The 15,767-nt window shown below is 42.0% G+C and overlaps 1 protein-coding gene across 4 annotated transcripts in view; it reads right to left on the bottom strand.

Moving 5' to 3' along the window:
* Nucleotides 1-535: 535 nt before the first annotated feature.
* gale (UDP-galactose-4-epimerase) overlaps nt 536-15,767 on the bottom strand; it is a 32,883-nt gene continuing 17,651 nt past the window's right edge. For all 4 annotated transcript variants that reach the window (XM_043717747.2, XM_043717746.2, XM_043717748.2 and 1 more), the window contains exons 7-12: nt 13,914-14,027; nt 8,596-8,662; nt 1,687-1,772; nt 1,454-1,531; nt 1,219-1,333; nt 536-1,050 (exon numbers count right to left, since the gene is read on the bottom strand). In XM_043717747.2, coding sequence (XP_043573682.1) covers nt 968-1,050; nt 1,219-1,333; nt 1,454-1,531; nt 1,687-1,772; nt 8,596-8,662; nt 13,914-14,027 — 543 coding nt within the window. In that variant the 3' untranslated portion in view covers nt 536-967. The remainder of the gene's footprint in view (nt 1,051-1,218; nt 1,334-1,453; nt 1,532-1,686; nt 1,773-8,595; nt 8,663-13,913; nt 14,028-15,767) is intronic.

The following is a 15,767-nucleotide window of genomic DNA, read 5'->3' as shown; positions in this document are numbered from 1 at the left end:
CCCTGGATCTAAAAATGCAGTTCACTTTTGATAGCTGCTTTCTTGGCTTTCAAGTTTAAAATGAATTGTATACCGAGCTCTTCCCACACCTCCCCCAAACACAAAGTGAAAAGTGAAATTCAATCTAGCCTAGAGCTGCTTCACTAACAAAATTAATCCCATTTTGTTAGTCAACATCAGAACCTGCTGCTCTAAGAAACCATCCTAAAAACATTGAATTCCTCACAACACCCTTTGCCCACCTAATGCTTTCACTCTGTAGATTAAAATGGCTGAACTCCACATCCTTCCTCATCTCAGGCCACAATCTAGATTTCTAAGACAAGGGAATATAGCCTGAGTTTTACTGGTCATATCTCAGTCTTTTATGTTTCTATGAAAATACTTTTGTGATGTCTTGTCCATTGTAGCTTCACCAAAAGATCATAAGTGAACTTACCTGGATGAGTCCTTAAGAATCTTTCTTTCAACTCAAACTCAATTTAGAATCCAAGAGTTTCTTGATAACTATTTTGGCAATTTCCATGCCAAAAACAAAACAAATTCATACATGTATACTTATCAAAAGAGTGTCATTTATTTCTAAGCTATTGCTCTAAAGTACAAAACTTCAAATGCATTAGGGCTGTATCCAGCCCATGGGTTCTATGTGTATATAGATACACACATTTAAATTATATAGAAATTGCTAGAGTTACAAGACCAAAGATCTGGTCATAGAAGTCTAAAGAGCTCAAACTTCAGTCAACAAGAAAGCATTAACAGTTCTTGGTGGAAGTAGTCAGTTGATCAGTTTGAGTTTCAAACAGCCTTAATTTTCAATTTTAAAATTTAATAGATGTCTAAGTTCATACCATCCTCCACCAGAACAGATTAAGAATCTACTCAGTATTTTATTACTGGTGATCTACAGCCTTGATACTACAAATGTTTTAAAAAGATTTGTTATTTTTCTAAAACAGCTCAATCAACTGTTACATGGTGCATTTGATGCTTCATTCTTGCTGAAACCATAAGGATTCTGGGATTGCCAATTCCACAAATCTTGACCTAAAATATGAAAGATATTGTTTATAAAATTGAATGTATATTCCAGTATTTAATGATACAAATATACACATCTCTAAAATATTAAGACTATAAAATAGCAACCATTAAGTTGCATTAATAGGGAATAAAATTACAGTAAACCTTAACATTATCACATTCAGTGCTTACACATCTTGTCAATCCCAGACTGTGCCTTCCATCCAAGTTCCTTCTCTGCAAGAGCTGGATTGGCATAACAGGAAGCAATGTCTCCTTCTCTCCTCTGAACAACTTGGTATTTAATCTGAAAGACAAGGAGAAAACCAGGAATTTCTGTTAAAATTTATACATCAATTTATTTAGTTTATACTCAACCAAGCTAAAAAGTAACCCTACTGAAGCTCCTTAAATGATACTGACTTACCTCTCTCCCAGAAGCTTTCTCCATTGCTTTTACCATTTGTAAAACAGAATAACCTGTTCCAGTACCAAGATTATATACCTGAAGAGCAAGAGACATATATTTAGTTCCTGCAAAAGATACCAAGAGTCCTAGTATAAGTTACAGAATGCTGAAAAAGTCTTGGGAGAACAGGAGGAAAAAGGACTAAAATTGTAAAAGGCATCAGAGGCACTAATCTCACATTAACAACAAACCTTGCAACTGCATCTTTCTTTCAGCTTCTTCAATGCAGCAATGTGTCCCTTTGCAAGATCCACAACATGAATGTAATCCCTGACACCTGAACAGCAAGACAAGATCTTATTTGTAATTGTTACATTTACAACCAAAATCACTTGTTCTTCTGCTTTATACAACATTACTCTACGAACAAGTTAGTTTCCAGCATCACATTTATGCTCATCAAAATGCTCAAAATTTGCACCTGTGGAATAGTGCTCATTAGCATCTTAAGACTGCAGATATTCTGGCTTAAGCTAAACGTTATTCATGGTGCCTTCAAGAGCTTTCGAAAGTGAACTCCACTGCTCTACAACCACCCCTTTGTCAGCATCTCTGCTTGTAACCAGACGCTGATATCATCCATGTAGCTTCACACTACTTGAATGGCTTAAACATTTCTTCACTCAAAAATGTAGTTTTCTCTATTTCTAAAAGTGAAGAGAGCCCTATTATTCATAATTTAGTCTTCTGCCATTCCAAAGTGCACTGTCTCAGCTTTCTGGGTTGAATTTAATTTGCCTCTGCTTTGTCCACCCAACCAGTTTATTGATATCCTTCTGCAGTTTTCTGCCATCTTTCTTACTATTTACCACTCTACCAATTTTCATGTCATCCATGAACTTTTTGAACATACCCTCTACATTGAAGTCAAAATCATTATACCTTAAGCAACAAGTGCTCCAGCATTGAGCCCTGTGGAAGCCCCCATTGAAAGGAGACTTTCAATCACAGCAATATGCTGTGGTTCTGTTCGCCGAGCTGAAAGTTTTTGTTGCAAATGTTTCGTCCCCGGTCTAGGTGACATCCTCAGTGCTTGGGAGCCTCCTGTGAAGCGCTTCTGTGGTGTTTCCTCCGGCATTTATAGTGGCCTGTCCCTGCCGCTTCCGGTTGTCAGTTTCAGCTGTCCGCTGTAGTGGCCGGTATATTGGGTCCAGGTCGATGTATTTGTTGATGGAGTTTGTGGATGAGTGCCATGCTTCTAGGAATTCCCTGGCTGTTCTTTGTTTGGCTTGCCCTATAATGGTAGTGTTGTCCCAGTCAAATTCATGTTGCTTGTCGCCTGCGTGTGTGGCTACTAGGGATAGCTGGTCATTTCGTTTCGTGGCTAGTTGATGTTCGTGGATGCGGATCGTTAGCTGTCTTCCTGTTTGTCCTATATAGTGTTTTGTGCAGTCCTTGCATGGGATTTTGAACACTACATTAGTTTTGCTCATGCTGGGTATCGGGTCCTTCGTTCTGGTGAGTTGTTGTCTGAGTATGGCTTTTGGTTTGTGTGCTGTTATAAGTCCTAGTGGTCGCAGTAGTCTGGCTGTCATTTCAGATATGTTCTTGATGTATGGTAGTGTGGCTAGTCCTTTGGGTTGCGGCATGTCCTCGTTCCGTTGTCAACAGAACGAGGACATGCTGCAACCCAAAGGACTAGCCACACTACCATACATCAAGAACATATCTGAAATGACAGCCAGACTACTGCGACCACTAGGACTTATAACAGCACACAAACCAAAAGCCATACTCAGACAACAACTCACCAGAACGAAGGACCCGATACCCAGCATGAGCAAAACTAATGTAGTGTTCAAAATCCCATGCAAGGACTGCACAAAACACTATATAGGACAAACAGGAAGACAGCTAACGATCCGCATCCACGAACATCAACTAGCCACGAAACGAAATGACCAGCTATCCCTAGTAGCCACACACGCAGGCGACAAGCAACATGAATTTGACTGGGACAACACTACCATTATAGGGCAAGCCAAACAAAGAACAGCCAGGGAATTCCTAGAAGCATGGCACTCATCCACAAACTCCATCAACAAATACATCGACCTGGACCCAATATACCGGCCACTACAGCGGACAGCTGAAACTGACAACCGGAAGCGGCAGGGACAGGCCACTATAAATGCCGGAGGAAACACCACAGAGGCGCTTCACAGGAGGCTCCCAAGCACTGAGGATGTCACCTAGACCGGGGACGAAACATTTGCAACAAAAACTTCCAGCTCGGCGAACAGAACCACAGCAATGAGCACCCGAGCTACAAATCTTCTCACAAACTTTGAACACAGCAATATCTCTTTACAATCATCATCTGCTTCCGGTCTCTCTGCTAATGTGCTACTTTTCCTTGGATCCCATCGGTTCTTACTTTCTTGACTAGTCTGCCATTATGGACATTATTGTATAGACCTATGTAGACTACATCATATGCATTATCATCAACACTAGGGGAGGGAATTTCTGGGTCAAAATGCTGGAATTCCCTCCGTAATGTGGAGGTGCCGGTATTAGATTGGGGTGGACAAAGTTAAAAATCTCAACACCAGGTTATAGTCCAATGGGTTTATTTGGAAGTACTAGCTTTCAGAGCACTGCTCCTTCATCAGGTAACTAGTGGGGCAGGATCATAGGACACAATTTATAGCAAAAGATCAGTGTCATATATTGAACAAACCTAGCAATCTAGTGTCAATTGGGTCTGATTATTCCATATCTCTCCAAGTGCATATATAGTCTGGTCCTCAGAATTCTTTCTAATAAACTTTCCCAGTGGTTAGACTTACTGGCCTGTAGTTTCCTGGTCTATCTCTTCCTCCCTTTTCTTTAATAATGGGACAATGTTAGCAGCCTTCTGACACGTCACCTGTGGCCAGAGAGGATTTTAAAATTACTGCGAGGGTCCTTTATATCCCCAAACTTGATTTCCTCAATATGCATCTCATCCAGCTTGCAGATTGATCTACTGGATAAAATGTGACAATACTATGGCTTTAAGGGGTGTTTTTGTTCTGGGTTTTTTTTTAAATGATGAAACGTTGAGGCAGAGGTACTGTTTAGTCTGCTCCAGTAAATAAAGTTAATAGCTTGTGAGGTTTGTGGTGATTCTTTTTTAAAGTTGGAACAACAGAAGTAGCATTACAGGGTGGGGTCATGCTCCCTCAGAACCTTGATTTTTTTTTCCCCCAGTTTTAGCTTTCAGTAGCACTTGGGGGGTTCTCTGCTGCTAGAATTACATGAGAGACAATCTATTTTACTGAACTTGCCTTTGCCAAGAGTGCATTAATGGGATGCTCCTGTTTTGGAACGGTTAATTAATAGTTAATTATTATTTTGTTCAGCATTGATAGAATTGTAGTTAAGACAATTCTTTTATTTTTATTATTTTGCCCATATTTTGATTATAGTGTATGAATAAAAGTGTTTGGTTTCAAGCCTGGTATTTGATCAATCGAACTACATCCAGAACACAGCATCTTACACTTATCGTTAAAATAAGAAAAAGTGAGGGTTAAGGCAATTTGCCTAATATATTTTCAGGGAGTTTGGTTTGGTTCATAAGTTCTTACAGATCCCGAATTCGACCACATTTTCCAGAAATTGTCTGCAGAACTCAATTGCCTACACAAATTTAGCATAAAACAAATGTAAATACAACATTTCAACTAATGATATAGCAAGTTGCCAATTTTCTTCTGTCATGGTGCCTTATTCTGAGCCCATTGGGTCTGCTGCTCCTTTGGACATAAGCATACCCTGGAAACTACGAATATAAATGCAGGAAGTGTGAGCAAGCAGGTATTTGCACAGGAGTGGATCAAAGCAAATTAATGATAGAGTTCTTATGGAGGCATGATGATGATTTGGGCAATGAAACTCAACATAACTGCTTCAGAACTGATTTCCAGTAAACTGACTGGAGATGTAGAATACAAGGAATACACTTGGAACATAAAATTTCCCTTCTCCCGAAAGCTTTCATCTCACTGAATCAACACATCAGCATACTGAATTCAGTTTTTCAGTTATCCAAAGCTTTTTGTGAGCCTTCAAAATTAAATGGATCTGCATTTGTGTATTGAACATGTCTAATTATAAATAAAGATTTTGTACAAAATAGGGAAGATAGAACTGAAATCAGCCAGAGTGGAAATATATGTGAAGCCAACTTGAAAAAAAATTATGTGCTAATCAGCATTGTCATTAATACTTCATGGTAACTTCCTTGTGGACAGTATGAATCTCTGTTGTAGAATTTGTGTAACACAATGCTGTTTGGTGTATAACTAAATCATGAACCACATTATGGCCACAACAACTACGATGTTTTGGCCATAAAAGAGACATGATTTTCACAGGGGCAGGAATGGTTGCTGTGTGTTCCAGGGTTTAGATCTTTTTAAAAGAACAGGGAGGGGGTTAAAAGAGGACAGGGAGTAGCATTGTTAGATTACAGGGTGCATTACAGCTGCAGAAAAGAAGGTTGTTGAGGAGGGTTTGTTGACTAAGTCAATATGGGTGGTAGTCAGTAACAGGGAAAGAGCAGTTACTTTAGGTGTTTTCTATAGACACCCCAATTGCAGCAGAGAAATGGAAGAGTAGATTGGACAGCAGATCTTGGAAAAGTGCAAAGGTAACAGAGTTGTTGTTATGGGTGACTTCAACTTCCCCAATATTGACTGGAACCTCCTTAGTTCAGATGGTCTGGATGGAGCTAATTTTGTCAGTTGTGTCCAGGAGGGATTCCTGACTCAATATGTAGATAGGCCAGGCCATATTGGATTTGATGCGTGGCAACAAGCCAGATCAGATGTCAGATCTCTCGTAGGACAGCATTTTGGTGACAGTAATCACAACTGCCTCACCTTTACCATAGCCATGGAGAGGGATAGGAGCAGATGGTATGGGAAGATAGTTAATTGGAGGACAGGAAATTATATTGCTATTAGGCAGGAGCTATGGAGTATAAACTGGGAACAATTGTTCTACAGGAAAGGCACAACAGCAATGTGAAGGCTGTTTAAGGAGCACTTGTGCAAATGTTGGATAACTGTCTCACTGAGACAGGCAAGGAATGGTAAGGTGAAGGAGCCTTAGATGACAAGAGTAGAGGAGCTTCTTGTCAAAAGGAAGAAGGAAGCTTACTTAAGGTTGAGGAAGCAAGGATCTGGCACAGCTTTAGAGGATTACAGGGTAGCTAGGAAAGAACTCAAAAATGGACTTAGGAGAGCTAGAAGGGGGTGGGGGCACTATAAAACCTTGACAGGAAGGATTAGGGATAACCCAAAAGCATTCTACACATACATGAGGAATAAGAGAATGATCAGAGAGAGGGCAGGGCCAATCAGGGATAGTGGGGGGAACATGTGCCAGTAGTCTGAAGAGGTAGGGGAGGCCCTAAATGAGTTTTTTGCTTTAGTTACTAGAGAGAGGGAGCTTGTTGATTGAGAGAACATTGGACCAGGTTAACAGGCTTAAACAGATTGATAGTAAGAAAATGGATGTGCTGGAAATTCTGGGAAGCATCAAGACAGATAAGTCCTCAGGGCCAGACCATATATCCAAGGTTACTACGGGAAGCAAGGAATGAGATTGCTGCATCTCTGGCAATGATCTTTGCATCCTCACTCTTCACAAGAGTAGTACTGGCTGATTGAACAGAGAAACATTTGCCTCCCTCCAAGAAAGTTAATAGGGAAACCCCTCCAAATTACAGACCAGTCAGACTTATGTCTGTGGTAAGCAAGGTACTGGAAAGGATTCTGAGAGATAGAATTTATGGCTATTTGGAAAAATATTGGTTAATTAAAGATAGTCAACATGGCTTTGAGGGGGACAGGTTATGCTTCACAAGCCTCATCGAGTTCTTTGAGGACATGACAAGTTGACCCAGGTCAGGCAGTGTATGTGGTGTATATGGATTTCAGTAAGGCATTTGGTAAGGTTCCCCATTGTAGGCTTGTTCAGAAAGTTAGGAGGTATGGGATACAAGGAAATTTGGCTGTCCATACACAGAATTGAAAGACAGCACGTGGTAGTGAATGAGAAGTATTCTGCTTGGAGTTCGGTGACCAGTGGTGTCACAAAGGGATCTGTTCTTGGGCCTTTGTTCTTTGTAGTTTTTATAAATGACTTGGATGAAGAAGTGAAAGGGTAGGTTAGTAAGTTTGGCGATGACACAAAAGTCGGTGGTGTAGATAGTGTCAAGGGCTGTTGTAGGCCACAACATGACATTGACAGGATGCAAAGCTGGGCTGAGAAGTGACAGATGGAGTTCAACCTAGATAAATGTGAAGTGATTCATTTTGGAAGGTCGAATTTAAATGCAGAATACAGGGTTAAAGACCTGATTCTTGGCAGTGTGCAGGAACAGCAGGATCTTGGGGTCCATATACGCAGATCCCTCAAAGTTGCCACTCAAGTTGATAGGGTTGTTGAGAAGGTGTATGGTGTTTTGGCTTTCATTAACAGGGGGATGAAGTTTAAGAACCATGAGGTTTTGCTGCAGCTCTGTAAAACCCTGTTTAGATGACACTTGGAACATTGTGTCCAGTTCTGGTCACCTCATTATAGGAAGGATGCTGATGCTTTACAGAGGGTGCAGAGGAGATTTACCAGGATGCTGCCTGGATTGGAGGGCTTGTCTTATGAAAAGAGGTTGAGTGAGCTCAGGCTTTTCACACTGGAGAGAAGGAGGAAGACAGGTGATTTAATAGAGGTGTACAAGATAATGAGAGGCATAGATAGAGTAGATAGCCAGATACTTTTCCCCAGGGCAGAAATGGCTGTCACAAGGGGTCATAATTTTAAGGTGATTGGAGGAAGGTATGGGAATGGTGTCTGAGGTAGGTTCTTTATGCAGAGAGTGTGGGTGCATGGAGTGCGCTGCCAGCAGTGGTACAGTCAAAGACATTAGGGACATTTAAGCGACTGCTTGACAAGCACATGGACAGCAGTATATAGAGGGGTGTGTAGGCGAGGTTGATCTTAGATTAAGGTAAATGCTTGGCACAACATCATGGGCCGAAGATCCTGTACTGTGCTGTACCGTACTGTTCTATGTTCTATATGTTCACATTGAAGCATGATCTTACCTGTGCCATCGCATGTTGCATAGTCATTGCCAAAAATATTCAGGTACAGCCGACGCCCAATAGCAACCTGAGAAGAAAGTCAAATATTTGACCACTGAAAGGTTTTCCTACATGGGCAGATTACAACTGACCCATTAACGCACATAGTCCAGCAATCAATGTGATGCGTCTGGTGTGTGTGGAGAGAATTAGTAAGAGAGTGTGTCCACAGTTTTGTTTTTCATTTTCAGCCTCTATCATTAATTAATAACAATGTGAGAAAGAGAGTCAAGCGTGAGACTTGTGCCCTGTTAGTGGGGGGCACAGCCTTTCCACCAACAAACCCTCAGCTTTACTTCCTTGTGGTGATGCATGGAAACAGAGTCCCTCAACTAAAGCTTCAGAGGAACTCAGATGATGTTTGACCCCAGGCATGCAATGTCTGGGTCCACTGGTGGATCTGCCCCAATACTGTCAGACCAAACTCTCAACTATGTACAATTAGCTTCACTGCCTTGTGAATAAATCAGGAGAGTTGAAGACTAAGGGCTTAAAATCCTGACAAAATTTGGGAGTCCAAAGACAGACTGATGTCCATAAATGCCATCACCAAATTAACTCCTGTACCTAAACCAGGGCCAAACGTTGTGTTTTGCATTTGCTTGGATTCAACTTGAGGGGCTCACAGAGGAATCCTATTGTTTGGACAATGCCAGGCTTCCACACATTTTTGGAAGAGGACGTTGCAATTTCACTGCATGTTAACAGAACACGAGAGACAGTTTGCAGCCTGGTGATAAACCTATGTGCAGAAAGGTGTCATTTACAGGGGAACCTCGATTATCCAAACGTGATGGGCAGGCACTATTTCGTTCAGATTATCGATTATTCAGTTAATCGATTAAATGCCTTTCCTCTGGGGCTCGAAGTTTTTAAAGTCTGCTCCCTGTTCAGAAGACTGCAGCAGCACAGCACGAGAGATCCCGCCCCCATCCAGCACTGCCCCCGTCCACTGTCCAAGGCAGCTGGACTGGACACCAACAATAAGACTGATGCTGCTGCCTTTGTGGGATAAGTCTCCAAATAGCACATGCGCACACACTTTTTAATGCAACTTTTTGATAGGTTCCACCTCTGCCCTGTACAGGACAATGTTGGTCAGATTATCTGGGGAAGGGGGAGAAGAGTTATGGTACACCCCTCTGTAGAACACCTGGGAAAGTGGGGGGGAAAGAGAGAGTGAGAGTGTGTGTGTGTGTGTGTGGAGGGGGGGGAAAGAGGAGGTCAGTCATTGTGGAGACGGTGTCTGTTTAATCACTGTAAACAAAAGACACAATCACTGTTAGAAACACGTCTTTGATATAATGTTTCTATCGGGACCTCGAGATCTCCTTTGGATAATCAGATTTTCAAATAATTGGTATTCTGATAATCGAGATTCCACTGTAATAGGTTTATCCAGTAATGCATTTATCAGATGTGCTGCAGTTCAGCAAATGCAAATGGCACAGAGTAAGAGTGGATAACATCTCATGGCACAGAATAAGTTTGCAGATACTTTCAGCTGGGCGGCACGGTGGCACAGTGGTTTGCACTGCTGCCTCACAGCGCCTGAGGCCTGGGTTCAATTCCCGCCTCAGACGACCGACTGTGTGGAGTTTGCACATTCTCCCCGTGTCTGCGTGGGTTTCCTCCGGGTGCTCCGGTTTCCTCCCACAATCCAAAGATGTGCAGGTCAGGTGAATTGACCATGTTAAATTGCCCGTAGTGTTAGGTAATGGGTAAATTTAGGGATATGGGTGGGTTGCGCTTCGGCGGGTCAGTGTGAACTTGTTGGGCCGAAGGGCCTGTTTTCAGTCCGTAATGTAATATAATATATAAAGCTCTCAGTTCCAAGTAAATGTTCACTCAGATAATTAGCACAGACAGACTTAGATGCTACCCCCAGCAGAAAAGGTACAGGGCCTAAGTAGAGAAAATTAACAAATGAATATATTGCCAGGCTGCTTTCAGTTGCTTTTTTTAGTTCAGTAATCAGACATGCTAGTAAACACATTCATTGAACTCCTTACATTAGAATTGTGTTAAGTACTGCTGAGTCATAATAGTGCACGTCATCCAAAGTAAAGGGCTCAGACACAATATGCTTGAAGGACAGTCCTCTTCTTTGAGCATGGGGGAAAAAAAAGCATTAGAGCTACACAAAAGCAGTCACCCAAGTTCTGCTACTAGGTGGCCACATCCAACGCTATTATTCAAATTGTCACATTAACAACTTGTTTGACTGGAATGTTTCATTTGTTTTGTGAATCACTGCCAAATAACTAACAATCAACCAGATGTGTGTGCTGACACAACACATCATTAAAGCTGTGGCAATATCCAGTCTCTTTGTAAAGTAGGACTCATTTAAAATGTCAAGGATGCAATACCAGTCATAATTGTCATTGAGCAATTTATACAGCTTATGACAGAGTCATAGAGATGTGTACAGCATGGAAATAGACCCTTCGGTCCAACCTGTCTATGCTGACCAGATATCCCAACCCAATCTAGTCCCACCTGCCAGCACCCGGCTCATATCCCTCCAAAACCTTTGCATTCATATACCCATCCAAATGCCTCTTAAATGTTGCAATTGTACCAGCCTCCACCACATCCTCTGGCAGCTCATTCCATACACATACAACCCTCCGCGTGAAAAAGTTGCTCCTTACGTCTCTTTTATATCTTTCCCCTCTCACCCTAAACCTATGCCCTCTAGTTCTGGACTCCCCGACCCCAGGGAAAAGAATTTGTCTATTTATCTTATCCATGCCCATGTTCAGTTGCAATATTGTGTGCAGAGGAAATATTCTTGGGAAATGTGAAGTACAGGAATAGGAACAGTTGCTGTAGTAAAGAGTTTAAAAATTTGAGAGGAGGTGGGGCTGGATTTATAACTTCTCCCTCAATTCTGCTGGTATTGGTCATTGCGTTATAACACACTTTTCATCCAATGTGAATTTGCTGAACCGCGAGTGGTGAATTGGGAACGCTGTGGAGTTTGCACGTTCTCCCTGTGTCTGCGTGGATTTCCTCCGGGTGCTCCGGTTTCCTCCCATAGTCCAAAGATGTGCAGGTCAGGTGAATTGGCCATGCTAAATTGCCCGTAGTGTTAGGTTAAAGGGGTAAATGTAGGGGTATGGGTGGGTTGCACTTCGGCGGGTCGGTGTGGACTTGTTGGGCCGAAGGGCCTGTTTCCACACTGTAAGTAATCTAATCTAATCTAATCTAATCTAATCTAAAGGAATAAAGAACATTTTTTTATAAAACTTCTACTTTTTTGAAAATTGAAAATAGAGGACTTAGTTATTCATTGAAATTGCAGCACAAATGGCCATCTAACCCTTGCTTCTGTGCCTGTATGACATCTACTGGAGCATTCTACTTAAATTTCATTTCTCTGCTTTGGTCTTGTTTACAAACTTCTTAAAATGCTGGTCTAATTTTCTGTGGAAGTTAGTCATAATATATGTCTCAACAGTTGCTGTAGTAAAGAGTTTAAAAATTTGAGAGGAGGTGGGGCTGGATTTATAACTTCTCCCTCAATTCTGCTGGTATTGGTCATTGCGTTATAACACACTTTTCATCCAATGTGAATTTGCTGAACCGCGAGTGATGAATTGGGAACGCTGTTTCTACAGCACGACCTTTTAAAACGAATGTTAGCTGTAACGAGATTACAGCGCCAACACTAAATGCAGTTTCTAAAGTGCAATGTTTCTATAATGCAGGGTTGCACAAGAACACAACCATCGCTTTTTTTTAGATTAGATTAGATTACTTACAGTGTGGAAACAGGCCCTTCGGCCCAACAAGTCCACACCGCCCCGCCGAAGCGCAACCCACCCGTACCCCCTACATTTACCCTTTACCTAACACTACGGGCAATTTAGCATGGCCAATTCACCTGACCTGCACATCTTTGGACTGTGGGAGGAAACCGGAGCACCCGGAGGAAACCCACGCAGACACGGGGAGAATGTGCAAACTCCACACAGTCAGCCGCCTGAGGCGGGAATTGAACCCAGGTCTGTTCAGTTGCAATATTGTGTGCAGAGGAAATATTCTTGGGAAATGTGAAGTACAGGAATAGGAACAGTTGCTGTAGTAAAGAGTTTAAAAATTTGAGAGGAGGTGGGGCTGGATTTATAACTTCTCCCTCAATTCTGCTGGTATTGGTCATTGCGTTATAACACACTTTTCATCCAATGTGAATTTGCTGAACCGCGAGTGGTGAATTGGGAACGCTGTGGAGTTTGCACGTTCTCCCTGTGTCTGCGTGGATTTCCTCCGGGTGCTCCGGTTTCCTCCCATAGTCCAAAGATGTGCAGGTCAGGTGAATTGGCCATGCTAAATTGCCCGTAGTGTTAGGTTAAAGGGGTAAATGTAGGGGTATGGGTGGGTTGCACTTCGGCGGGTCGGTGTGGACTTGTTGGGCCGAAGGGCCTGTTTCCACACTGTAAGTAATCTAATCTAATCTAATCTAATCTAAAGGAATAAAGAACATTTTTTTATAAAACTTCTACTTTTTTGAAAATTGAAAATAGAGGACTTAGTTATTCATTGAAATTTGAAACTCCACACAGTCAGCCGCCTGAGGCGGGAATTGAACCCAGGTCTCTGGAGCTGTGAGGCAGCAATGCTAACCACTGTGCCACCGTGCCGCTAGAAGAACGGAGTGTATTAAAGTCCTAACATTGTGTTCCCTCATTACTAATTCAACAACTAATGGAAACATCTTTGTTATCCAATAAACTCTCAAAATCTTTTGTGATTTTGAGAACAAAACACAAGATTTCTTATTTCAGTGAAAATAGTTGCAAATGTTCATGAAAACAAAGACTGTAGATGCTGGAAATCTGAAATGAAACTAAAAGTGCTGGAAATACTCAGTAGGTTTGATATCATCTGTGGAGACAGAATGTTAAGTATGACTCTTCCTCAGGCTGAAAGAGAATCCAGAGCCAAAAGACCTAGACAACTGAAGGCACGGCCACCAACAGTGGGATGAATGTAATCAGGGACGCATATTCTAACATCTGAACGTGGAGGAGCAAGACAGCACTGGGAAGACAAGTATGAGATACCAACTCCTCCAAATTAAAAATCAACTAAACACAAGTTGTATTATCAGGATTTCAGGAATCCCACACAAAATTATACAACATTTATACTTCAAATAAGAGGAAGTCATTAACAACTTATCTTTTTGAAGGCTGTTTTAAAGGTAATATTGCTGTCCCTCTTCCACTGTACTCACATCCCATTTTAAACTTTTTAAAATTATTACATACCTGTGAAATATATGGCATCAGATTGTTGGGAATACCCTGGGGATCTTCACCTATTTTTCCTGATTCATGTGCCCCAATAGGATTGAAGTATCGAAGTAAAACAGCATTCCAATCCTGAATGGTCAATATATTTGTTAAGTATTATCATAAACCACAGGTTCAAAAATCATCTGAGAACACTTTGCAATATTTACAAGTACAGTAATGTAAAAAACCCTGTTCCTACGCATTTCTATTTTAGAGTTATAAAGAAAATGCTGGATCAAGTTAGTAATAGCACATCTTAAAATAATTCAGATTTGATAAATAGGATAAATCCAACAAAACCGATTCAAGCCAATTGCAGTTTTAAAGAAATCCAATCTTTAAAGAAAGCCAATCATTGAAGACAGAAACATTTGTTGCTAGTTGTTCACCATCATTCACAACCAGATGCTGCAGAGCTTAAATATGATCATTAGGTGTAGGGATCACTTATGACTGGTTGCATGCCAAACAGTAGAAGCAGCATGCAGTAGACAGGGCTGTTTCAATCTCAACCAGATTGACTTCTTTATGTTTACCCATGCCCTCTGCATTCATCTAAATTTGATCTCCCAACTGAACGTTAATGGTAGAATGAGGTAATGTCAGGCCACAACGTTACAGATAGTACAATTCAGCACTACTGCTGCTGATGAACCATGGATGCTCAATTTGTGGTTGTTGGATCTATTCAAGATCTGTTCCTTTTAGCACGACGATAGGGACACACTGCACAAGGGAGGGTATCCTCAGTATGACGACAGAACTTTGTTTTAATAATGACATTGCATGAACACCCCTAATAATCATTTCATGGACAAATAGAGCGGAGACAGGTAGATCAGTCAGGATGAGGTCAAGTAGATGTATTTCCATCTTGTTGCTTCCTTCAGAATCTGCCACAGAGTCTGACAGCTATGCCTGTGAAGACTCAGCCAGCTTGAAGGCCAGAATAAGGGGCAATTCATTTAAAATTGAGATGGGAAGGAATTTTTTCTCTGCATTTCTGTCTGGGAGAATAGTCTATCCTAGAGTTGCAGAGGCTGGATCACAACATATTTAACGATAAGGTTGATTGATTTTTGAATTATTCAACAGTTGAGTGCTGCAAGAGCTGGCACGAGAAAGAAGTTGAGGCCGAGGGCAGATCAGACATAATCTTATTGAATTGCAGCACAGATAAGATGGACTGAAAGTCCTACTCCTGCTCTAATTTCTTATGTTCTTGCTCATGTTTTTACTTGATGCCATGAGACCTCATGGGGGTCTGGAGTCAATGTTGAGTCATCCCAGGGAAACTCCTTCCCAACCACACACTTCAGTGCCAGCACCTCTGGTGGGTCTATCCGGCAGTAGGATGGGACATACCTAGAGATGGCAATGTAGTTTTTGGGACGGACTCCCAGAATCAATGTCAGGTTGTTGTTTGACTGGACTGGGACAGCTGTAGCAATCTGGTGGTGAGGGAGCGGCGGTGAAGGAGGCCCAGGACCTCCATGTCCTCGGCAGAGTGGGAGGGGGAGTTGAAATGTTGGGCCACGGGCGGTTTGGTTGATTGGTGCGGGTGTCTCGGAGATGTTCCCTAAAGCGCTCTGCTAGGAGGCGCCCAGTCTCCCCAATGTAGAGGAGACCGCATCGGGAGCAACGGATACAAAAAATGATATTAGTGGATGTGCAGGTAAAATTTTGATGGATATGGAAGGCTCCTTTAGGGCCTTGGATAGAGGTGAGGGAGGAGGTGTGGGCACAGGTTTTACAGTTCCTGCGGTGGCAGGGGAAAGTGCCAGGATGTGAGGGTGGGTCGTAGGGGGGGCGTGGACCTGACCAGGT

The sequence above is a fragment of the Chiloscyllium plagiosum genome, unplaced genomic scaffold, assembly GCF_037043375.1.
Source record: "Chiloscyllium plagiosum isolate Xiang-an unplaced genomic scaffold, Cpla_swu_hap1 HiC_scaffold_30, whole genome shotgun sequence".
NCBI classification, from domain to species: Eukaryota; Metazoa; Chordata; class Chondrichthyes; order Orectolobiformes; family Hemiscylliidae; genus Chiloscyllium; species Chiloscyllium plagiosum.
Note: the sequence above shows the minus strand (reverse complement) of the source record. Positions and strands in the feature narration are given on the sequence as shown.